The following is a 23,041-nucleotide window of genomic DNA, read 5'->3' on the forward strand; positions in this document are numbered from 1 at the left end:
GTAACCACCAACGAGGCCTTGCTTCTATGCTGGGTGCGAACCTAGGTAATGGGGGGCCACAGCGGGAAGGAGGGGGAGCAAAAAGGCGCAAAAAAGTCAAGGTACGGGCCACAATGGTGGGTTACCTAAGCCACCAGGAATATCTTTCATGCCACTTGAACAATGGATGTCCGCTGTCGACGAGCGTTAGTGGGGAGTGGGGGGAGGGCTACGGGGGACCTGGTGACCTCTGACAGGGAACCAGGCTGGATAGGGACCTACTACGTACCTTAGAATTGGACTCGTGGACGCCGGGACGGGAGCCATCAAAAAAGTTGTGTCCCTGAAAGGCGGGGAACAGGGCGCTGGAGGGGGAAGCTGATCATTCCCCCCAGCGCATCGAAACTTGTGCCCTTATTGGTTCCATTCTGTTCCAGTTCCTGTCGAATCACGTGTAGCTATGGTCCCGTGCTCGTCTTGGTCAGCTTACAAAGTTTCACCTACCAGACCTTCTCTCCCGACCTTGGACGGGAAACTCGTCACACGTCTTATTCGACGCAAGGGTTTCCCGTCCCAGACCTGTCGATCCATCTTATCAAGCCGCAGTCTATCAGGTTTTCCTCGAGGGAAAGGAGAAATGGAGAATTGAAGAGATGTCATTCGTGAGATCTAAAAGTCTCAGGTTAGGCTAAGCGACAGTTGAGCCTTAATTTCCGACCAGCAACGAGTGCCCCTCATCTGCATGTAGAGCTTCTAAACGAGGCCTCCCCCCATTGCCTGAAATATCTTCGGCCTCATCGAAAAGTCCAGTGAGAAAAGTGATCAGCAACATGTCCAAACCTGTTCTAAGTTGCTCCGTGATAGGCCGACGTTGGCTCATCCTCAACGCTGCCTGCTATCAGTAGGTCTCGCGGTACCATGTGTGTACCGTTCTTCTCGTTGAGGCCCTGTAGATCTCGACTTTGCTATACGTGAGAACCTACTCCTAGCTGCAACATGTTGTATAATGATGAATGAAGTTCTAGAATTCAAGACGATTTATGGGGTACAGATAGTTCAGACATAGACATGATAACCTCAGATAGGGTAGCAAATGACCGGAACGCAAGCTTCCTTGTGAAAGCTTGCCTTGGGGGAGCTGGTCTTTGGCCCATCTTGATTCGAAGTAGTTCAGTACACTCGTAATCGAGTCCTAGTCTCTCAAACTCCAAATATCAAGTAATTAGGTCATAAAAAGTTGGCATAGCCCTATTAGTCACAAGAGGTGGCGGCCTCACTTCACTGATATTACATTTCAGTCAGGTTGGCATCTCGGATGAACAATGGCAGTAACTCACCGAAACACGTCTCGGTGAACCAGCGACCATAGCTCACCGAAATTCCATTCCACTCTGATTCACCGCCGCGGCCCCACCTTGCGCCTCCCGCACTGCAAAAAGGAACGTGCGCCTTTCTCCATCAGGTTCCTTTCGATTATTTGCGCCGCACTTCGCTTTTCCGCCTTCTGCCTGAACCTCAACATTGCACACCGCTGCCCGACTTTCAATAACGCGCTCAACAACCCGATCTTGGTCTATAGACTTACGCGACGACGATACTGCGAAACTACTAAACTCCCTTTGATTAATCAACTCATTCCCCGACGCACAAGAATCGCTACGCGACCGACACCACGATGGCGACCCCCATGAGCACAAACTCCCAAGACGACGGCGCGAACAAGAAGCTTGAGCAGATTACCTTTCGCTTTTGCTCCGAATGCTCCAACATGCTCTACCCCAAAGAGGACGAAGAGACTCACCGCCTCCAATTCACCTGCCGAACCTGCCAGTTTACCGAGGAGGCTCAGTCCACCTGCGTCTTCCGCAACGTCATGAACAACGCCGCCGGTGAGACCGCCGGTGTCACACAGGATGTCGGTTCGGATCCTACTGTAGGTGATCCCCAGTCTGTTCTTGCCCCTGTTGTATGCATCGGCTGCGGCCACGCCATCCTTTGCAGCGGCTGCGGTAATCCGTCCGACGACTTCAACGTCTCAGCGGCCCCTACCCACCAGTACGACGGTCCCAAAAGCAAGAAGACGGAGATCACATGGGACGACCTGATGGACATGGCCGAAGACGAAGCCCTCGACGAGTACGACGAAGAAAAGGAATCGGTCACTTCTGACGAGATCAACTACGGGTTCGCTGGCATCGCACTCAACAATGAGCCTGACTCCGCCAACCGCAAAGTCTCGTGGCCTACCTTTCAGCTGGCTGTCAGCCAGTGAAGAGCGATTCCGCCACGCGTTACCACACAACATATTCCTGGATGATATCCCCTGGACCTGGCTCTTGCAATGGGATTTTGGCTTTCACCTTGGGCACGAGACCTCCCTCATGATCAGCTGGCTGACGCTGCATCTTTCCCGGATCTAGCTTCCACGATCAAACAAGGAATGCCCCGTCTGCAAGGCTGGCGAAGCCGTCTTCTTCCAGTCCCAGCAGCGAAGCGCCGAGACGGGCATGGTTAGTACAACCCGCGTCTTTCTTATTTCTCAGCATCCTTTCAGATGTTCCGAAGGCTGATGCGTTCTCGTGCAGAAATTGTTCTATGTCTGCTGCGATTGCGGTCACATCTTCCAGTAAAAGAGACGACCGTTTGAAGATACCCTAAGATTGTTCTAGAGAAGGTTATCATGCATTGTAAGGAGTATTCTGGCGTTTGAGCTCTCGATTGGGGGAAAAAGGCCATGGGGCGGCCACGGTTTTTGTCTTTAGATATCATACAGACCATTGAATTACATTTACCTCAATGGCAATCACTATTCTGCGCCATTGCACCATATCTGAAAGTGACCTTTGACTTGTGACTAGACTCATCTCGACTTTCTGAATGTTTTTGTATTTGATGGAGATTGGTATCGACTGCCAACCCTGGAAACGCCGGCTCATGCATTCGTATAATACACTTCCCCCAATCTGACGACTCTTTTCTCCTATACTTTTACAAAGATCCTACACGTCTTTCTTGTGGTACCTGCTCCTCCCTCGTCCCATCGCCGTTTCCTTTATGCGTGCATGGGCGCCATGGAAAGGATCTTGCTCCACTTCTTCCTCCTCAGCTCAGCACCAACGACGCCGTTGATGCGAGAGCCAACGGGGTCGCCGGCCTTGTTGATGAGAACGCAGGCGTTGTCGTCGAATCGAATTACGCTACCGTCGGGGCGGAGAGTCTTTTGCTTGGTGCGGACAACGACGGCATGGCGCATGTCACCGCGCTTGACCTTGTTGGCGGCTGATGAGCCGGCCATGCCACCCTCGCTGGCACCTCTGTGCTTCTGAACCACGACGACGATTCTGTCACCTGCGATTGTATATGTGTTAGTCTCGGTATCGAATCGTGTGAGGTGAGGGGGGTTCGGAAGTGGGCGACAGGATCGTACCGATGCGGGCGAGCTTCTTCTGGCCGACAACCATGGCGCATTCGACCATGGCAGCACCTGAGTTGTCGATGCATTGCAGCACCGTCTGAGTGCGCGTTAGCGTGCTGGTTCAATGTTCGCGAATCAAAGAAGATGGCATACCTTTAATTGAATCATTTTCGCGGCGGGACCTCGTGGTAGGCTGTGGTATATCGAATCTCCCCTGGCTGGCCACTGGCTCTATGAAGCTATCTCGAAAAGGTGGGACTGCAAAGTTGAATTCCACGTCGGAGCAACGGGCTGATGTAGATCCGGTAGCCCAGAATCGTGGACCAGTGAAGTGGAGCTCAAGACCCACTTCAACAGCTGCATGTTGTCCCGTTGCTGCGGGCAGGCCTCTGCCAGCCAAAAGAGGTTAGCTACATATGTATGAGCGCATCTCATTGGCTGACGTAGCCGGTCAAAACTTGGTCTGTGCGACTATTTTGACGTCTCAGTGCTCACTTGGGGCCACTTCAGCGATAATTGCCTAGCCACTGAGTTTTGTAACTTTTGATTGGCCATCAAACCCCCCGGTAAGGCGCAATCCAATGTTTCCCTGCCTTTCTTGCTTCCCTCCCTCTTTCCCGTCCTGCGTCTCTGTCTTGCTGGTCTGTCTGCTCCCCTGGAAAGCTGGAAAGGAAGGAAGGAACCTGGAATCTGGAATTTGTTCCATTGAGACTTGCTGTCAATACCTTCCGAAAGTACGGAGTGCTCTGAGTCGGATCCGAACGAATTGAGACTGAGTTTGTGCAGGAGAGTAAGAGAGGGAAGGAACTACCTGAAGCAACCAACTTTCCACCCGGCAAGAGCGAATTAAAATTGGGACAAGACGGCGACTTCCATTGCTGTTTCCTGCTCATCTTGAGTTCAGGTCTCTTGACGTCCAGCCTCACACACACACACACACCTCACCTCACTACATCCCACATCCCACCTCTCACCTCAACCTAACCACATCCACTTATTTGTCTCATTTCCCTCCTCATTCTCATCTCTTTATCCGCTCCATCGTCCGTTGTCCGACGTCTTTGTTACCCACAGAGCCTCCCTTCCGGTACTTGTGGATGAAGCTATTTTGATTCCTACATTCATTCCTTTAGCATTCATCGACAGGAGGGTCCACCTCTTGTTTGTTCTTCTCTCAGATCCTACCGTACCGAGTATGATCCACGACGGCCCTGCGCATTAATCTCCACAACCACCCGCCTGCCCTGACCAGCCTGTCCTCGTTGGCTTGTTTATGCCCCCTTTGGACTTTGGACCGGAAGACATGACGACACCCGCCTGAGCTGACCCTTCTCTCATCTTTTTGCGCCTTTTTGGACACAACAACCTTCTTCCCGGTCTCACCCACATCTGTTTCTGGTCCCTATCCTTAGCGGCCGACTTGCGACAATCGTGGCCCAGCTGTCACTCCCCCACATCATTTGCTGCGCTTGACCTTGGGCTGTCGAAGGGAGCCCGACCTCACATTTGGTCCTTCGTCCACTCCTTGCTCTGTGCGCTGACGCTGGTCCCTCGACGCTCGTTTAGCCTTCCCCGACCTCGCCTCGGGCTCGCTCCTTCCAACTTGCGCCGCCGACGACAACTGCGACGCCGTCAACGCTCATCCGTATCTCACGATGCCGCCCTCTGCTGCTGCGGCAAAGAAGCAGAAGAATAAGCAGACGCTGACATTGGCGCAACTGGCATCGTACGATGATTTCCTGACTGATGCTCTAGTCGATCATGTATGGGTTTCGGTTCCGCCGGGCAGCCATGCCTCGGACATTTGGGGGCTGAAGAAGCTGACACTTTGCAGGTTTTCTACTGGACTACGATTCCCAAGAACAGAAACTCCTATCATCCTTCGCGAGGTGTGCGGGAGGAGGACATTACCCAAATCATCCGCGACGAGCTCGCTGTCAGCAAAGACCTCGAATCCGCCGAGAGCAAGTTGCTAGCTACCGATGGCTTCCGCAAGTTCTTCGCCGCCCTCAAGACGGACAAATCCAAGGATGACTTCAAGCGTCATATGCGCCGCTATGTCCAGATTTACCTTCCCGACTGCCCATTTGAGGTGAACTCGACGAACCGCTACACGATTGTTTCGCACGAAGCCGCCATCACTGCCCGACGCTTTATACGGCGAAACGAGACGATCAAGTACTTGGCCGGAACGCAGGTCAACATTTCACCCGAGGAGGAGCGAGAAATGACGGCCCGGAAGAAGGACTTTAGCATCATTATTTCCGCCAGGAACAAATGCGCCAGCCTGTTCATGGGCCCTGCCCGATTTGCGAACCACGACTGCAGAGCCAATGCGAAGCTCATGACTACGTCTTCAGCCACGATTGAGATCATTGCGACGAGGAACATCGATGTTGGCGAAGAGATTACCGTTACATATGCCGAGAACTACTTCGGGGAGGACAACTGCGAATGTCTATGCAGAACATGCGAAGACAGATGTGCAAACGGTTGGGCACCGGCAGAAGGAGAAGTTGTGGTTAAGAAAAGCATCGAGGAGTCCGCTTTGGACGGATACTCTTTGCGGCGGAGGAGAAGGGACGATAGCGCCGGCCCGTCGTCTCGAACACCTTCTGTCACGCCAGACATCCGGCCACGAGTGTCTAAATCACGGCTCAGGAGCGGGAAATCTGGCCGAGATTCTCTAGCAGTCGACTCACCAATGTCAGATGCTCTTTCACCAGAAAAGAGGCAGTCTTTCGATTCACTCGTCACACCGCCCATCACGCCATCCAAAAGACGAAAAATCTCGGCTACGCAAGCAGCCAAAGCCCGTCAGGAAGCTATTGTCACGTCAACAGAGAGCTCGGCCTCCGAGTCTGTGCGCAGCATGTCATTGACCAGTAGCGGAAACGAAGACGGGTCGGTGACGGACATTACTGAGCCGGAGAAAGACTCCCCGGAACCGGGCCAACGTCAGAAGCATTCGGAGCTTGTCAAGAAAGAGGAGTATGAGGAGACCACGGAGCAAGCACTGGCTAAGGCGGCGCCATACTCGTCGCAAAGAAGGGGCCAAAAGGAAATGCCAGACACCAGTCGAGCTGGATCTGTTGTTGTCTCCCGGTCAATCCCCATCTCGTCCTTGTGCAATCCTCCGTCACCGCCTTCTAAAACCTCGGGTTCAAACCCTCCAGAATGGCTATACCCGGCGAGCGTCCCTTTGTACAAGATCCAGGATCGTATGAGTATCGCAGCTGCTATGTGCAGCAGCGTGAGCACGAAGTCAGTGGCAATGTCATCAACAGGCGCATCAAAAGGCTCTAGCACGAGCAGTTTGAAGCTGACACAAAACGTTGCTAAATCCCTCTCAACAAAAGAGTCGCTCGGAAGCTCTCGTCGTGAGGCCGTGGTGAAAACGTCAAAGGTTGAGGCTCTTGCGTCAATAGAGCAAGACGAGTTGGGCAATCGCAGCTCCGTCACCGTGCTGACTGCAAAGGTCGAAGCACCGGTATCGACAGAAAATCCTGCGCCGATCACTGACAGTATCAAAGTCTGTGCAAAGGTTGCTGAGACGGTGGAGAGCGGTGGTGACCAGCCACCTCTGAAGAAGCGCAAGTATCAGCGGCGCACCTTTATCAAGGAGACCACACCACCCGCAAAGACCCGAACGCCCGGCGACTATACTCTAACGCCGCTGTTGCTATCAGAGCCGCAGACGGCATGGGTTCGCTGCATGAATTGCGAGACAGCATTTGTGCAGCAAAATGCGTACTACACCAAGAGTTCGTGCCCGCGCTGCGAACGCCACTCCAAGCTCTACGGTTACATTTGGCCGAAGACTGAGAGGGCCGGGCCTCAAGATAAGGAGCAGCGCATCTTGGACCACCGCCTTATCCACCGCTTCCTGGGGCGCGACGAGGAGGCGCGTATCCGGGGACGAAAGCGACCCGCAGCGAGCACATCGGAAACACTCGACGATTGCGCGAGGAGTAGGCTTGGAAACAAGCGCCTCAGAGCCGCGGGTGAAGAATCCGAGGAAGGCGAAGATACGAGCGGGTTAAGACGGAGTGGTCGAATGCGCAAGGCTAGCATCAAGGTGGCAGAGCCGTAGGGGAGGCGAGGCGCGAAGCAGCCAACCGGAGCGGTCCGGGACCCAGCCGGAGAGAAACTCTCCCCAGTCCGGGGCTCCAAAGGCTCCCACCGTGGCTTTTCCTTGAACGCAGAAACGAACGACGGGGATTTATAATTGGAACATGGGGAAACATGAGGTGGAAAAGGCGTATGTCTTGTGTTTCATTGCGACAGCACAATTTCTGGCTTGGGATTTTGGTTACGTCTTTTTTTTTCTTTCTCCCCCAGGTTTTATTTTCCTGCTATGCATGCATAATGGCATGTACGCATGTGCGGTACATAGTAGATACCATAGCTCCTCGCCTTGCATACTACTGTCCGTCTGCAGGGTCGCAGACGATGCACAGGGGACTTTTCCATCCTTCCCCCCTTTCGATTCTGGCGTGGTGTTGAGAGACAACATTCCAGCCGACTGTCTTGGCTGGTAAGGTACTTTAGATAAGGAGGAATTGGATGCACACACACAGAGGCACAGAGCTGTATACAAGGGACCTAAGGGGAATGTCCATTGAGCCGGAGAGGCGAAAGAAAGAATTGATGAGAGAGAGGGTAATCTACTTCTTCAAGACGAGGACATATTTCTCTACGTGCCGCCGCTTGCTGCTTTCTCAATTTTCCTTGAACTTTCTTGACTGTGTAAGGAAAGGTATTGTTTGTTTTTGTTCTTCCCCTTGCCTTTTTCCCCAACCATCGTCGGATTCGGACATTCAGCTTATCGAGCAGCCCTCAGCGCGTACCTCATGCGAGTTTGCTTACTTGCGTTGCTGCACATCTTTTGCTGATGGTTTCGGTCGGCGACCGAAAGCGACTTCTCTCACCAAAAGCAAAGACGTGGGATTCGACCTTGGATTTCGGTGGCATAAACACATATTCATACATACCTTTGAGCTACCTTGGGCACACCACTACCTTGTCCATTCATCTTCCTCCTCCTCGACAGATAAACGACGACTTACACCGACCGCTGCGACCATCACCTCAACCACACCTCAATCACACCTCTCAGAGCTCTTCTTCCCCCCCGCCTTGGAACAACCTGCATAAAAACTGTGTCGTCGCGAACGGTGCGTCGCTAGCAACCTGCGCTAAGGCAAGCAAACGCTATCCCAGGACCTAGGAAGCTTTGCCTTTTCCTTTCCCTGCTCATTCTGCCCTGCTTGTCATAAAGCTCGAGCACACCTCACTACCTATCCTTAGCTCGGGTCCTATCGCTTGCTCGCAGCTCACCACCGCTCACCACCCATCACTCACCGACTTATATCTTGGGCCCCTCACCTGCCTACTATTAAGTTTCCTCTCGGAACCGTTTCCCAAGAAACCGAGCCAAGGTTCTCCTATCTTTTGGATTTACATCCTTTTATCTTGGCACCCCTCGTCCCATCCAACCCTTCTTCGCACTTTATCACGAAGTGTATGTTAAAGGGGAGGGGCATCCGCTATTCAGCATGTCAACGGAAACGTTTACACAAAAGACCATGATGAGTGCCGGCCTCCCAGGGCCGCACAACTATATCGACTACCAACACCAACAACAACATTACCTATACAACCCGGTACCAAGGCTCTCCGCCCTCGCCTCTCCTCACCTTTCCTCCCGGGGCCAGACTAAGCAAGCCAAAAGGCGGTCGCTGACGGCGGCCCGGCAACAACCACGACAACCGCAGCCACAGGCTTTGCATCCCCTGACAACACTGCTGGCCGTGATATTCGACTTCTTTCTGCGAGGCATCCTGGATCTCACGAGGCCGCCGAGGGAGCTCGTCAAGTTCACCGTCATGGGCATTTTCGACACGCTGTGCTGGGCATATCATGCACTGCCAATGCCGCTCGCGCTCGGTCTTCTCTACTATGGGTTCCAGAGCGTCCCGGACGCGCTGCACGGCGTTGAGGAGCTGCGGGTGGTTTACAGCACGAGACTGGGCGGCGACGCATTCCCCGGGAACGCGTCCGGCGTGGAGGGTCTCTACGGGCTGGGCGAGATGGCTCTGGTGCGATGGGGTGATTTGGGGGTCTGGTCGGTAAGTTGCATCTCACACTCTTTTCGTTTTTGACATCGTTTTCCTCTATCCCTCCATCTGCTTGGATGATTGATGGTTTTGGTTATTCTTCATCTTTGCATCATTCTCCAAGATTGTGGGCGTTATACAAAACATCAAGAGTGTCGAGACTGATGTTTCTTGGTTCAGGCGTTTTACTGTCTCGCTTTGATGACGGCAGCGTATGCGGTCATGGTCCTCTTGGAGATGCGCGACTACATCCGCGACACCTGGGCTCTCATTGTGGACGAGGCTCTCGAGGTCCAGGCGTTGCGGGCGGACGATTGCTAGTCGACGCCTCCGGAATTTCGGAAAGGGTGACTTAGTCCTCTTTTCGCCTCGCTTTTTCACGCTTCTTCCCCATATTTGGACCTTTCTGGACCCTTTTTGGGGGCAATCGGAATTCCATCCTGCCCTACGGTCGCGGGGTCGGTATTCGGCGTTGGTTGCTAGTCGTTATTTCTGTCTTTTTATGTTCGCTGGGGGCGAGAGATGAAAATGTGTGAGAGTGAGAGAAACGGCGGTCGGACTTTTGGAGATCTTCATTCCCCGAATCCTGACTTTCACTCTCATTCGTCATTCTCACTCTCACCTTCACTCTCTCGCTCTCATTGTCATCTCATTCAATGGGATCAGCAGGCGTCGACCGGTACAAAAGTTCAAACGGCCAAAAATGGGTATTTGTGCACAGGCGCTTTGGGCAAGAGTTCCGCATCTCTTGGCGCGGATTTTAATGCTCCGTGTCTTCGGATGACGAAAAATGAGGAGTTTTGCTTTGGGTTCGGTCTTGGAAGGGAAGAAACGCAACGAGAGTGCGGAGGGAACATCGGGATACAGTGAGACTGAACTTAGAAAGCACCCGATGCAGAAACTGTCGCAGTCGCAGTCACAGTCGCATTCACGGTCGGCTGGCATCGGTGGACGCCTCATGATGATGATATTACAATACCTAATAATGAACAAGACTGTTGTCTGTCCTGCACTCTTACTCTCCTACCCCATCCGTTGAGATGGCTGGCAGTAGGGTGTGGGCAGCATCAGATTTCGAGATGAACTCGATCTCAGCTCAACCATCCTTTCCCATCCTTCCAATTCGCTCCTCTGACTGATGCAAACCAACCACTCAGCTCCGAGTCCCGTTATCATGATTCCAGATCCCCCCGACTCGGCAATATAATTCGAGGTGCACTTTTGCTCTGTTGTTGGAGCACTCATTGGACACATTTCTTTGCCCTGCTGCAGCCAACAGGTCACCCACACGCCCAATCATTGGGCGCCACAACCATTCCCTGCTCTGCTCGCTGCATCTTCTCTCCATGTCTCTCGCTTCCTCTTCATCAATTCACCAGTCTCGGTGTCTCGGCCACCCTCTTACATTGAAGCTCCGATCCCTTGTCTCCTTGCTGACGAGCTGCTTTTTCCTATTCCCCGCATTCCTGGACTAATCAGACACTCAAGATACCAACAGCAAACACGGACAGGGGTGGGCCGCAGTCAGCCTTTGCGGCAGAGACAGGATGGGGGTTACATGTTCGTTTCCTCTCTCTCACAGAACTCCGGCCGACTGAATCGGACCTCCACTCCACGGTCTGGGTTCCGCCCTACCACAAGCCACCCACCCTCTTCCCCCCGTGGCCCCCGTTCCAGCCGTCTCGAAACGGAGAACCATCTTTGGCGAATTGAATCAACCACCCCAACTTTCTGGCATACTCTTTCTCGAATCTTTACCAATCAGAGGTCGCCCTGGCACAGACGATCAGGCTGGCTGGACTGCTGTTGGACCTTGGATGCCCGATTCTCCTGTTACTACCACGTGTCGTGCTGGGCAGCTGAGGCAGAAGTGCACGAATAGAGCAGAATTGAACCATTTTCCAGCCCTTCGTTAGTTAAAGTAGGGGGACCTACTTCGGAGAGCTCTTTCTCGGCCGTAAACGATCTACGTCCCATCATACTCGCCATACGTTCGGAGTTGCTGGGATGACCGTAGGGCCGGCCGCGACCGTTGGAGATTCTTATTATAAGGTCGCATGTCAGACCCAACTCTACCTGCCAACCAACTCCGGAGTTCGCGAGCCTTATCCTTCTATGCTGACGATGAGATTCCTTCTGGGACATGCCTGACCTTGCTTGAACCCCGCGATTCATGTTTGCATTCGGAACTTTTTATTCCTTACGCTGCCTTCCGGAAAGTCTCTGGACACTCTTCCTCTTTTGATCTTTCTACTTTCCCCTTTATACACCTAGTCCTACCCCGACATTCTTCATCCGCTGATTGCCGCGCGTGGGGTGATTGAACACCAAGGGAACGTGAAACAACAACAGCGCTTACCGTCTACGCCCGCGATCCGATCGACGACTAGCTCCCAAGGGGTTGATATCTTATCAGGAACAGCAAACAGAGGAGAAACTTTGGCTTAGACCTAAGTCGAAATGTTGAGAATGTTTTCCGGCATGAATGGGCTTGGGGGTTCGCTTTTGGCTGTCATTGTGCTCATGGCTCTGGTCTTTGCCGCATCGAGGTTCGACTTTGTAAGTGTTTCACTCTTGGGCGTGGTCAAGTGGTACAGCAGCAGCACCACCACCACCACCACACCTTCGGATAGCAGCGGTCCTAATCGGCTTATACAGATCCTGACGTCAGGCAAGTCCAAAGATGGTGATTTGGAAGGGGAGGATGATTCGACTTACGCTTTCTACGCTTCCAAGAGGAGAAGGGCTTCTAGTAAGTTGTTGTCCATGTTGTCGACGTGCTATCCATTGACGACATCTAAAGGTGTTAAGCGAGTCACTTTCGACATCTAGCGAGGGACGTACGCGTTGGACTGGCTTGCTTGGACGGCAGCATTTTGGAGTATCACCCAATTATGTTTGAAGTTTGTAGGGTCTCATTTTTGGTACGAAGGATTAGGCGCACTGGGACGACAAGGGAGGAGTTCTTGTTTACGGCAGCTCATCGCTCGCTATCAGCCTTTACACATCATCATAGCTTCAAGTTATACCTGAGACTACAACTTCTTCAACTATCAAGATGTATTGCCTACTGCAAAAGTACGCAAGGTGCAAGAGGTCACTAAGCCTAGCCGGTGCACCGTACTACACGAAGTTGCGCGTACTGCCCCTTTCGTAAACAACCACCACAGACTAGGAACTCCGCCCTGGCTTTTCGTATGGCCATCTACCTAGTTGTAGGTATTTGCGCTTCTCAGACATCAAGGGTCATCGTACTATCGACGAAAGACCGTGCAAAACAAGCCTCGTGCATCTTCAAAAGTATACGGATATCCGCTGGTTCAGATCAAGGTCGGTCAAGAAAGGACCCCGTCAGTTGAGAGAATCAAATTGAAGCAACATTTAGAGAGCTTGGACATGATAAGAACTATGAGGCATGAATAAAAACTTTTGTCGCCAATCCCTGAGACTGGTGAAATCTCCTATCCTTCGTGAACGAAAAGGTTGCGCTCTAGTTCACACCACTCCATAGAATCACTAGCCGGGCCTTGTGAAGCCGAGGACGAGTCTCGACAGCTTGATACCAGCTCTTTACCTCAACTCAATGCTTCACTGTGCTGTTCCAATATCGGCCTGGATCTTGTTGCCTTCGATGGTAACGTGGGTGAAACCTACATTGGAAGTCATCGGCCGCGTATCTCCGGGGGTAATGTCCTCTCGGCTGAATGGAACCAGGGGAGTGTCGAGACTCAGTCCCTCTGTGCCGTCGAGGCCAGGTATGATATTCAGCTGTTTGGACTTGTTGTGAGAGTTGTGCCACTTCCAGAACATATAATCTATGTAACAATGATGGAAGAAGAAACCCGGATCGAATGCCGCCGTATCATTCTCACCCATATCGCCGTTTGCGAATGGATAAACGTCGACATTGTCCTCTGGTTTGTTGGGCACGTCGAAACCCCCAATGGCTAAATCCTTGAAGTTGTGAGGCTCCTCAAGGGAGACCACCACAGAGTCAAAATCGTGAGAAACAGCGGTGAGCACTAAATTGTTTTGGCCATAATCCGTCCATTTGCCCGATTGGTCGTTCACCGAATCAGTCAAAAAATGCATGTCTGATGGGACTAGTCGCCCATTACGTTGGCGATAGTAAACATCAGTCGCGAGAGACTTAGGTTTAATGGCACTTGGAGTCGGTGAAGGCCATGTGCATCTGGGTGAGACAAGCAGCGTCAACTGCTCAAGCTTATAGTTGAACATCCATGCAGTCGACCAAGGTTGTTCGGACATGGATGTGGTATACTCATATTTACCACGAACTCAGGTACATTGTATCGGGAGTGGAAGACATTGACCTCAGCAAACGTGGTTAACAATCTGCAATAAGGTCGCATCTAGAGCTGATCATTGCCCCAAAGGTGGTCACGGGCAGTTGAGAGGAATTGAGAACCGAAAGTCTAGGTGCATATAACTTTCATGTAAGTCTTCGAAGAATTGCCAATCTTGAGTTGAGAAGCATAAGCTTCACTTGAATCACTTTGCTCTAGCCCTCATAAGCTGTGGGAACCCTCTTATGCCGACTTGGCACGTAACGGTTAATAGGTGGACTGACTTGATAATCCGCATTCGTCACAAATGAGGCCTTGGCAGATTCACTCTGCTATTTTGTGCGGTTGGATGTCAAGCTCCATCATGATCAACGAAATAAGCTCAGTGAGAGAAGGAAAGTTCCATCCTATATCATATTAGGAGATCCATGACAATCACGAGTTGATCGCATACACATCTAGGTGATCAGCAGACGACTGAGAAGCAAGTTTGTAGTTGTCAACGATGCTCCTTTGACAAGTTGATTCTACGTGAACCGAAGTTGATGAAGTGATTGAACTGAAGGTAGACTACCGTGATACCGATAACAGTGACTGAATGACTGAGTTGAAGGAAGATTTGCTGGTCAGTCGATAAGTGAGCCGATGGAAAATAAGTATCTGCAAGTTGATTATACTGCTTGAAAACTGGTGCCGTCGCTGTTGATTTAGAAACCGAAAGCCTTGGTATGATGTCGTCAACATGAACTCAGCAGGAACCTACTAGTTGCAACTTCGGAGTAGCCGACGACACGTTGGCAGATAATTTGGATCGCCAAAGCCTCTGAACCGCGCTGACGTAGTGCCTGCGCCTGCGGCTGTGGCTGTGGTGGTGTAGATCACCTTTGCTGGGCACAGCGTGAAAGTGAGAGCAGCGTGTGAGCAGGTACCTATTTGTCACCCATACTGGGCCTAAGTTGGAAAGAAGGGGCTGCCCAGCCGCAGGAGCCACTGCCGTGGAATGTCTGTTTTCCCGCCTGCGAGGTAGGTAGAAGTAGTAGGTGCATATGGGCGCGTACCTGCCTCTCCAGCACTCACCTGCTCCTTCCCCCCGGAAAACTCGAAGGCCAGGTGAACTTGGGTCGCACGTGACTCTCACAGGTGCGCATTTGCCCAGGTTGAACCTACCTACGAATATCCGACAGTGAGGGCAGGTACAATTATGCGTACCTGCCTTCACTGTCAGGCTGTGCCACTGGATGGCCGTCACGCGTGTGGCTGTGAAATAGGATCACCAGGCAGACACAATACGGCAATACCCAAGGTACTGAGCAAAGTCTTAAAAAAGCAGAGACTTCCAGTGGTAAGAATTACTGCAACTGAACCATCACAAACACGAAAACCACCGGTGCATCATAATCAACCGTTGTGTCACAAGAAAATGGCATCCACTCCCCAACACTCCAACATGAAGCCACTTCCCAATGCCCCTGCAAACGAAGCTCCGCCGCCGTACGAAGAGAAACCCCGCACGAGTCCGGGACCAGCACCACCACACCGGAGAAGTCCAGGACCAAGCTCAGGACCAGCAGGACCGTCGTCGGGGCCGCAGGTGGTAGCCCGCCAGTTCCCGCCAGCCTTCAATGTCTACTCGCAGAGCTTCAGCAGGACCATGCTCCTCGGCGAGCACCAGAGCCAGCCGTTCTATGGCATGTCGATACACAGCGGGTTGAGCAGCTCGCCGCCCATTGTGCTGCACTCTGGTCCGTCGGACAGGTTCCCGCCGCTCGCGTCAGTAGAGTACCACAGCTTCAGCAGCAGAATGAGCATAACGCTGCCACCTGCGCCGATTCGTACACCAGGCGGCGGGCCTATTGTCGAACTAGAATCAAAGAGCGACTTCCCGTCATGGAGCTACCTTTTCGCCATAGGTGTGGGACCAAACTGTGAAAGACTAGAGCACTTTGAATGGAGGACAAGCTCTGGCGAAGCGATCGCTGCGCTGGATGGCCGAAGCAGGGGCTGGAAGCTCATCAGGCTGGCTCAATCAGTGCCCCAGAATGCCGGGCCAGGTGCATTCAGGGGAGGTGATGGAAAGGAAGTGGTAGCAGTCTGGACGGATGCTGGCATGAGCATGACCAAGTTGGCCAAGTTTGCGTTCATGGGCAGTGGGTTGACAGGTGAGCTGGGCGAACGGTGGGCAATTATGGCTGTCATATCTGGCTTAGCCATCTTTGAGCGACAGAGACAGCGAAGACGTAACAATCACTAATCTCTACAACAGCCAAGGCTTGAGGAGACGGAGGTAGAAGATTGATGGATGAGCTCACGCTTTGTAAGATGCCCAGGCACGCCAGGGACCTGTTTCGTTTAGTTTAGTTTTGATACCCGTAGGCTTTGACAGGGCATTGAACCTGTAGTTATAGTAAAGATAAGATGGCTTTCAATGTTTTACTGACCCAAAGCTATGAGCGCAGCTGCGGCGCGCTTACCGAGCGGCGTGTGATGAAAGGATGAACTGCCGTGTTTGAAGTGATGGCACCTGGCTGAGCAGCGAGCGCTTCTTTTCGCTGCGCCGCCAGGGGCTTTTCTGCGCGTGCATCATGTTGAGTGCAGCGACAACCTTGACTGTGTACTTGGACCGGCCGAGTCAGGTGGTCGCTATTTGGAGAAACCGTCGCCAGAACATTCTCAGTTCTGAATCAACTCCATAAGGCAGTGATCAACTCGGCCGAGAAAAGAAGACCACGATGGAACCAACATAGCCAAGCTTGGTGTTCGTAGATTCGATCGACTCTCCACGAAGGCATCCTGGCGTCGCATCCATCATGAGATTTTGTGCAGAGTGGACTCGGTGACTGGGTTATTCACTGCTGGAAAGAACAACGAAGAAGAAGGGATTTCCATAAGATCGGCGATGTTTGTGTGCGGTACGCAGGTACGCGCTCGTCGATCGGCTGAAAAGGGGGTGGGAAACCCTTGCTGGTTCTCTGTGTGGAACATTGGGCCTTGAACATCGAGTTACAACGGGGCTCCCAGCGGCCTGGCTGGCCCCCTGTGGAGTAAGAAAGCAAGAAAAGGGAAAAAAAAAAGACGTGCGTGATGGTTGATGTGCGGTGTGAAGCGCTGGCGCGCTGACAGGGGTTGAGATAGATTGAAATGGGGACGATGATAGGGATGGGATGACAAGGCCGTAGCCGTGAGACCCGGGCGGTTGGCAGACGGATCACGGCACGGGGCCCCGAGCAGATCTTCTCGCTCTCGCGGCGTCAGTCAGCAAGAAAGAGAGTTATCCGTCAAAGTGGTCAAGCTGGTGGATGACGGAGACTGGAGTCCAAGAGGGGTAATAACGCCAATGCTCATGTTCTGCATTGATGGATACAGTGGCCTGCTCATCGACGTCGTCATTAGCCTCGGGCCAAAGCCGCCAAAAGCATATTGAGGTGGGCAGTGGGCACGGGAAGTCTATTGGCAAAAGCATATCACGCATACTGCTTATACTGTGTGTGAGGGGGGGCAGCGGGCATCTCCCTACTTTAAATCAATCTCGCATCGACGGAAATCCTTCGTTGCACTCGTGTAGTTCTACAACAATGCCGCTGTCCGCTGGGCAGCTGGGCCAGGAAGAGATCAAATGTAATTTCAACTCGAACTTGAACTGGCATGGCTTGCCCAGCAGAGATGCTCAGAACGGTTGTTGCCCCCGAGTTCGGGCGCGCGCCGCCACATGGCCCCTCCTGTTCCATCGTTTGTTGGGTCCTCTTCCCGTGCTCATGTCCGAAAATTGACGGGAAAAAAGAAGAAAAGAGAAGAGACGCAGGGCCAAACCAGGTCAGACTCCAGAGTTATCAGTTGGCTCCTTGATTCTCGAGAGCCGCTGAAGCCCCGTTCAATCTCTTGATCAAGCCTGCCGCCTGCCAGTGTCCCGCAAGAAGAGCCCAGAAGAGGGACATTCAAGGAACTGAAGCCACCAGCCTGGCCGGTCCAGCCTGCCGAGCGGTCTAGAAAGGGTGACCAGGCCTGTAATCATAATGTTTGTGCCTGTTGCCCAGCCTGCAAGCTGCAAGAACAGAGATAATGAGGAGTCAAAAGACCCAGCCTGAAAGCGCTCAGGTCAGCAGCTGGCGGCGGCAAAGTCTTTGGCAGTGACAGGGTAGGATTCTCTTCTGGGATGAAGCAGAGAGGATTGGTGGAAAAGGGGAGGGAACTGCAACTCAAGGAAGTCCACCAGGCCAGGGAAACGTCTGTGCCATGCCTTGCACAGGGGGCAAAAGTGGTTTTTTCCACAGAACGATTTCTATCCATGATGCGTGGGCTCGAAGGCTCGAAGCGTGGTCACCCCTGAGGTCCCGCCACGACGGCCAGGACGTTGAGCCTCTTTCGGGAAGTAGCGCGTAGAGTGTTAATTGAGGCCGCGGAGGCTGCAGGGCGAATCTGGTGATAATTAAGAAAAAGGGGATGGGTCTCAGGACTTGGCTGTTTCAGGGTGGCCGCCGGGATCTGACGGGGATCTGACCGGGGGGCTCCCGGTGGTAGACGCCGGGATGGCCAATCGGTTTGGCCAGCGAAGCTCGGGAGTGGATCTTCAAGCACCGGTTGACATGGGATGGATCCTTGCTCGCGTTGTTCAAGTTGAGCTCCAGCCCTTGTCTAGTGTCCTCGTCGAGGCCATCGAGGGGGACTTGCATTGTCTCACCTTTTGGGCGCATGTCAACTGGACTGACATTTGCTTCTTCCCCAACTGACAACGACATGGCAGTTGGCCGAGCCATCTGCAAGTTGTGAACTCATCGTGCCCCATGCTTACTACCAGTATCGTGGCATGGATAGACCTATCTACGCTTATGCTAGCGCCCGGAGCAGCCCACCAACTTGAGCCTGTCCAATATGTTTGCATCACGCACACCAGCGTAAGCGCAGTCGGCACTCGCCTGTTGCTCTCAGAAAGTCTTGGATATCTTGCCCCCCTTGACTCCTTCAACCTTGAGCCTTGAGCCTTGAGCCCCTCGTCATCCTAGACATCTGGGCCCAGGCTTCCCAGCACCGTGGGAGATGTTGCCCAGAGTCTATTGGCTTCTTCCCCTGAGCCACATCTTCTAGATCGAAGCCCACCATTCACAATACACCAAATCCAAAGAGGACCAAGACCCCCAAAGACCACCACCCACATCCCAATGATCCCAGCCGTGCCTGTCTCCCGCATACGCGAGATCCCCCTCCCTATGTTTATCCCCACCACCTGGCCGGATATGATTGTCCTGCGTATAATTGAAACTTTGGCGGAGCGGCGGAAGTGGTCCTCTTAATCTTGACCCGATGGAGTTGAGAAAGGACGCCAACGGCGCAAGTGCCCGCGTTGGGAAAACAACCTACGATGCCCTCCCGTATATATCGTCACCTCTGCCCGGTCTCTCTTGACCTAGAACTCTCTTTCTTACGATCCATAGTGTTCAGCTTCACTTGACTTGTGTGTCTATCTCATTCCTTCGTTCAACTTTTGTCATTCTTTTCACTTGACCAGGTAGTCATTCATTCTTTTCGGTCCTTGACCTCCAACAACACTCATTCCTCCCAACCGACCTCGATATTCTCACAGTCAAGCCAACCAACCCCTTTTTTGAACAACTCTCGAAAAACAAAAACTCCAAATCGCAAAAATGAAGTCCTCTATCGCCTCCCTTCTTGGATCCGCAGCCCTGGTGGCTGCCCACGGTTACGTCTCTGATGGTCTCATCGGTGGCACCAACTACACCTTCTACCAGCCCTACCAGGACCCGTACACGAGCCCGGCCCCCGAGCGTATCTCCCGTCCCATCCAGGGCAACGGCCCCGTCGAGGACCTGACCAGCATCGACCTCCAGTGCGGTGGCTACACCGCCGGTGGTGTCAAGGGCTCCTCCCCCGCCAAGCTTGTCGCCGAGGCCAAGGCTGGTGACGAGGTCACCCTCAACTGGACTCTCTGGCCCGAGTCTCACATTGGCCCTACCATCACCTACATGGCCAAGTGCGCCGGTGATGACTGCACCACCTTCACCCCCAACACCGACAAGGTCTGGTTCAAGGTCCAGGAGAGCGGCCGTGAGGGCACCTCCAACACCTGGGGTGCCACCCCCCTCATGACCGCCGGCAACTCTGGCGTTAAGTACACCATCCCCGAGTGCCTTGCCCCCGGCCAGTACCTCGTCCGCCACGAGATCATCGCCCTCCACGCCTCCTACTCCTACCCCGGCGCCCAGTTCTACCCGGGATGCCACCAGATCAAGGTCACCGGTTCCGGCAGCACCAGCCCCTCTGATCTGGTTGCCTTCCCCGGTGCCTACGCTGCCACTGATGCTGGTATCACCTACGATGCCTACAAGGCCCAGGAGTACACCATCCCCGGCCCTGCCGTCTTCTCCTGCTCCGGCTCCGGTTCCGGCTCCGGCTCCGGCGCTGCTTCCTCCGCTGTCCCCGTTGCCACTTCCGCCGCCGCTACCTCTGCCGCTGCTGCTACCTCTGCCCCGGCCGCTACCTCTGCCCCCGCCACTTCTGTTGCCTCTGCTGCTACCCCCAGCCAGACTGCCACCGATGATGAGGAGGACTGCCCCGTTGAGTCTGCCTCCGCTACCGTCAGCGCCGCTGCCACCGTCCCTACTCTCGCCGCCGATGAGGAGGAGGATTGCCCTGCCGAGTCCGAGGTCCCTACCGCCACCGCCACCGCTGCCCCCGTTGCCACCCCTACTCAGACCGCTGACGACGAGGAGGACTGCCCCGCTGAGTCTGAGGCTCCCGTTGCTACCTCCACTGCCGCCGCCCCCGTCGCTACCCCTACCCAGGCTGCCTCCGACGATGAGGAGGACTGCCCTGCCGAGTCCTCTGCTCCCGTTGCCACTCCCACTCCTACACAGGCTGCTGACGACGAGGAGGACTGCCCCGTCGAGACCCCCTCCGCGACCGCTGTCGCCAAGCGCATGAGCATTCACGACCGCCGCATCCAGGCATAAGCGATTTCCACGATTTCACTGTTTATCACGGGATCTGGTCTCGAGGGGTGAGGCGACCTAGATGGCTAAGGGGATGAGATAGCTATCCTGCTCGTAGTGGGTGTTCACACTTGTGACGTCCACGAATCTGATTCGGTCCAGGACCAATCTCTTTCATGTACAAAGTCTTTCCTGTATACCGCTTTACATAAAGTATATATCTTTAACGATATAGATCGTACCATTGTCACGTTCATAATCTGTTCAAACTACTTTCAACTTGCTCCGTGACTGTAAAAGAGATCGGCTGTGCAAAAGCGGGTTCTAAAAAAAACATCCCGTCGGATGTTCCGCTCGAAGATCAGATGAACTCTGGTTCCTGAAGGCTGCTGACGAACGACTCGCTCAAGTGGTTTCAACTACATTGAAATAAGGCCCAGTTTATGAACCCTGTCGGAGTAGCCTTAGCGCCGTTGTTTTCAATAAAGATTACTATGATCGCTGCTATCACAAAGCTTGACAGGCATGATCCTTTCAATGCACTTTGAAGGTGCGAAGGCCTCGGCAAGTCTCGGATGGTCAGACTCTCGCAGATCTTTGGTTCGCTGACAATAAGATACATGGGAAAGAGAAACCGGCAATACTCTCGCTACATTCAAATTCATCGCTCCAATCCAAAAATTCGTTGATTTACACGTTCAAACACTACCGCCACTGCGCAGACTGGATTTCTCAGCCATAGACTCTTGGACTTGAGAAACGGGAGCTGTGCGTCGCTTCTTCATCATGAAGAATGCAATGGCACCAATGACAGCAACGCCGAGAGTGACCATGGCACCAATAACACCGGCAACGACATTCGACATGCCTCTGCTGCTCCCTGAGCTGGAGCTCGTAGCTTTCTCATCTTGGTAAGCCGCACAGAATGACACAAGACTAGAGCAAGCAGTGCACCATTCCTCGACGGTACTGATGGCTCTCTTCTGCATCTCTTCTACGAAGCGCGGCCATGATAGAGTGTCTTCTCCAGTACCGAAAAGGGGAAACGCCGTCAGCTCACCAAAAGTGCCGTTGCGGAACAAGAAGCGCACACGAAGGTCGGCATCGACATTCGCGGGGAATACAGTCGTGTTATCACTAACGAGCTCAAACGCCATTGTCGAGGCATAGTCTGGGAGACCGTAGAAGTCATCCGAAATGGTGATGAGATCAGTAAGACCAAAGAAGGACATGAAGGTGTCGTAGCTTCCTGCGAGAAGGGAGAACTTGAGTTTTCCCTTGGAAGCAACCGTCTGGTTGAGTTGGGCAAGGATGCCAGCCGCAAGAGTCTTTGCATGAATGGTGCTGTCGGGCTTGGACGCATTGAAGTTGTAACCGAACTCAGCGCTGTCTGCCAACGTTCGCAGCTGGAAGAGCTCCTCGTCCGTCACGTTCCGGGCTAAAGACGTGCTATTGTGGATGCGTGCCACATTTACCAAGTCAAATATGTCGTACGCGTTCTTGTATGTCATATTCTCGGGCTTGTAGTCGTACACACTCTCGAGCACATCGTAGAAGCTACCGTAAAAGTCCTTGGTCTCCGTGACACGGGTCTGAAACTCTTCACTTGCTTCGAAGGCCTTGTAGGCCTTGGCGTTCGTAGGACATCCGTCATCCCCCTTGATCCAGATAGTGTCTGGCGAATTAGAGTTCTCTCCATGAAGGAGAACATACTGGTAGCCGTTTAGGGGGCTTGTACTTGTGCTGCCGTTGTTGAGGGTCGACGACGCAACCTGAGCGTTGAGGCCTACCAACGGAGGATAGAGGCCTTGTAGAAATGCCGTAGCCGTATTCAATAGGATGCCTTGATCGGGAGCACTGGCGTAGATTTGCGAGGAAACGTATTTATCCTCGGAAATGTTGAGAATCCGACTAGAAGAGTCCGCCTCCAGATAGCGGCCTCGGTAGTCACTGCCAACCTCGAAACACTGCTGGGCACCGACGCTGGTCAACGACTGAGCTCCATAATGCTTCGTTGTTCCTAGATTTAGGCGTCAGCTTGTATCCGATGCTCATTTCTGCAGGCATAAAACGTACGATCGCCATGACGACTGAAGACGACAACGCCGTGGACAGTCTCGGCGGCTGCGGAGCCGACGAGTGAGATCACAATAAAGGCAGCCGTAGGAAGCATCTTGCTGAGCCTTCTTGAAGTCGTTTACAGTACCAAGCTTTGGCAGAGTGCAAAGAAGCCAGCGCCGGTCTAGGGAGACGGTGGCCGGCCTCGCGAGGTTTTTATGC

The 23,041-nt window shown here is 53.2% G+C and overlaps 10 protein-coding genes across 10 annotated transcripts; 7 read left to right on the forward strand and 3 right to left on the reverse strand.

The window, feature by feature from the left end:
* Nucleotides 1–1,654: 1,654 nt before the first annotated feature.
* On the forward strand, nt 1,655–2,251 carry CPAR01_16362 (RNA polymerase M/15 kDa subunit; the record flags this gene model as incomplete). The annotated part of the gene is made up of 1 exon (XM_060500607.1): nt 1,655–2,251. One exon carries the CDS (start codon nt 1,655–1,657, stop codon nt 2,249–2,251), a length of 597 nt encoding a protein of 198 aa, XP_060340788.1.
* Nucleotides 2,252–3,031: 780 nt separating this feature from the next.
* CPAR01_16363 (50S ribosomal protein L14) lies at nt 3,032–3,562 on the reverse strand (the record flags this gene model as incomplete). The annotated part of the gene is made up of 3 exons (XM_060500608.1): nt 3,032–3,327; nt 3,407–3,491; nt 3,548–3,562. 3 exons carry the CDS (start codon nt 3,560–3,562, stop codon nt 3,032–3,034), a joined length of 396 nt encoding a protein of 131 aa, XP_060340789.1.
* A 1,487-nt stretch (nt 3,563–5,049) lies between these two features.
* Nucleotides 5,050–7,487, forward strand: CPAR01_16364 (histone-lysine N-methyltransferase SET9; the record flags this gene model as incomplete). Its single annotated transcript, XM_060500609.1, has 2 exons — nt 5,050–5,157; nt 5,229–7,487. 2 exons carry the CDS (start codon nt 5,050–5,052, stop codon nt 7,485–7,487), a joined length of 2,367 nt encoding a protein of 788 aa, XP_060340790.1.
* A 521-nt stretch (nt 7,488–8,008) lies between these two features.
* Nucleotides 8,009–8,551, forward strand: CPAR01_16365 (uncharacterized protein; the record flags this gene model as incomplete). Its single annotated transcript, XM_060500610.1, has 1 exon — nt 8,009–8,551. One exon carries the CDS (start codon nt 8,009–8,011, stop codon nt 8,549–8,551), a length of 543 nt encoding a protein of 180 aa, XP_060340791.1.
* Nucleotides 8,552–8,952: 401 nt separating this feature from the next.
* Nucleotides 8,953–9,834, forward strand: CPAR01_16366 (uncharacterized protein; the record flags this gene model as incomplete). The annotated part of the gene is made up of 2 exons (XM_060500611.1): nt 8,953–9,525; nt 9,694–9,834. 2 exons carry the CDS (start codon nt 8,953–8,955, stop codon nt 9,832–9,834), a joined length of 714 nt encoding a protein of 237 aa, XP_060340792.1.
* Nucleotides 9,835–11,973: 2,139 nt separating this feature from the next.
* CPAR01_16367 (uncharacterized protein) lies at nt 11,974–12,345 on the forward strand (the record flags this gene model as incomplete). Its single annotated transcript, XM_060500612.1, has 2 exons — nt 11,974–12,265; nt 12,317–12,345. The coding sequence occupies 2 exons, from the start codon at nt 11,974–11,976 to the stop codon at nt 12,343–12,345; spliced, it is 321 nt and encodes a 106-aa protein (XP_060340793.1).
* A 756-nt stretch (nt 12,346–13,101) lies between these two features.
* On the reverse strand, nt 13,102–13,782 carry CPAR01_16368 (uncharacterized protein; the record flags this gene model as incomplete). The annotated part of the gene is made up of 1 exon (XM_060500613.1): nt 13,102–13,782. The coding sequence occupies one exon, from the start codon at nt 13,780–13,782 to the stop codon at nt 13,102–13,104; it is 681 nt and encodes a 226-aa protein (XP_060340794.1).
* Nucleotides 13,783–15,240: 1,458 nt separating this feature from the next.
* CPAR01_16369 (uncharacterized protein) lies at nt 15,241–16,071 on the forward strand (the record flags this gene model as incomplete). The annotated part of the gene is made up of 1 exon (XM_060500614.1): nt 15,241–16,071. One exon carries the CDS (start codon nt 15,241–15,243, stop codon nt 16,069–16,071), a length of 831 nt encoding a protein of 276 aa, XP_060340795.1.
* A 3,385-nt stretch (nt 16,072–19,456) lies between these two features.
* CPAR01_16370 (cellulose-growth-specific protein) lies at nt 19,457–20,782 on the forward strand (the record flags this gene model as incomplete). Its single annotated transcript, XM_060500615.1, has 1 exon — nt 19,457–20,782. The coding sequence occupies one exon, from the start codon at nt 19,457–19,459 to the stop codon at nt 20,780–20,782; it is 1,326 nt and encodes a 441-aa protein (XP_060340796.1).
* Nucleotides 20,783–21,459: 677 nt separating this feature from the next.
* CPAR01_16371 (histidine acid phosphatase) lies at nt 21,460–22,934 on the reverse strand (the record flags this gene model as incomplete). Its single annotated transcript, XM_060500616.1, has 2 exons — nt 21,460–22,781; nt 22,838–22,934. The coding sequence occupies 2 exons, from the start codon at nt 22,932–22,934 to the stop codon at nt 21,460–21,462; spliced, it is 1,419 nt and encodes a 472-aa protein (XP_060340797.1).
* Between the last annotated feature and the right edge of the window lie 107 nt (nt 22,935–23,041).

This window comes from Colletotrichum paranaense (assembly GCF_030867605.1).
Source record: "Colletotrichum paranaense strain IMI 384185 chromosome Unknown Scaffold_24.1, whole genome shotgun sequence".
Taxonomy (NCBI): Eukaryota; Fungi; Ascomycota; class Sordariomycetes; order Glomerellales; family Glomerellaceae; genus Colletotrichum; species Colletotrichum paranaense.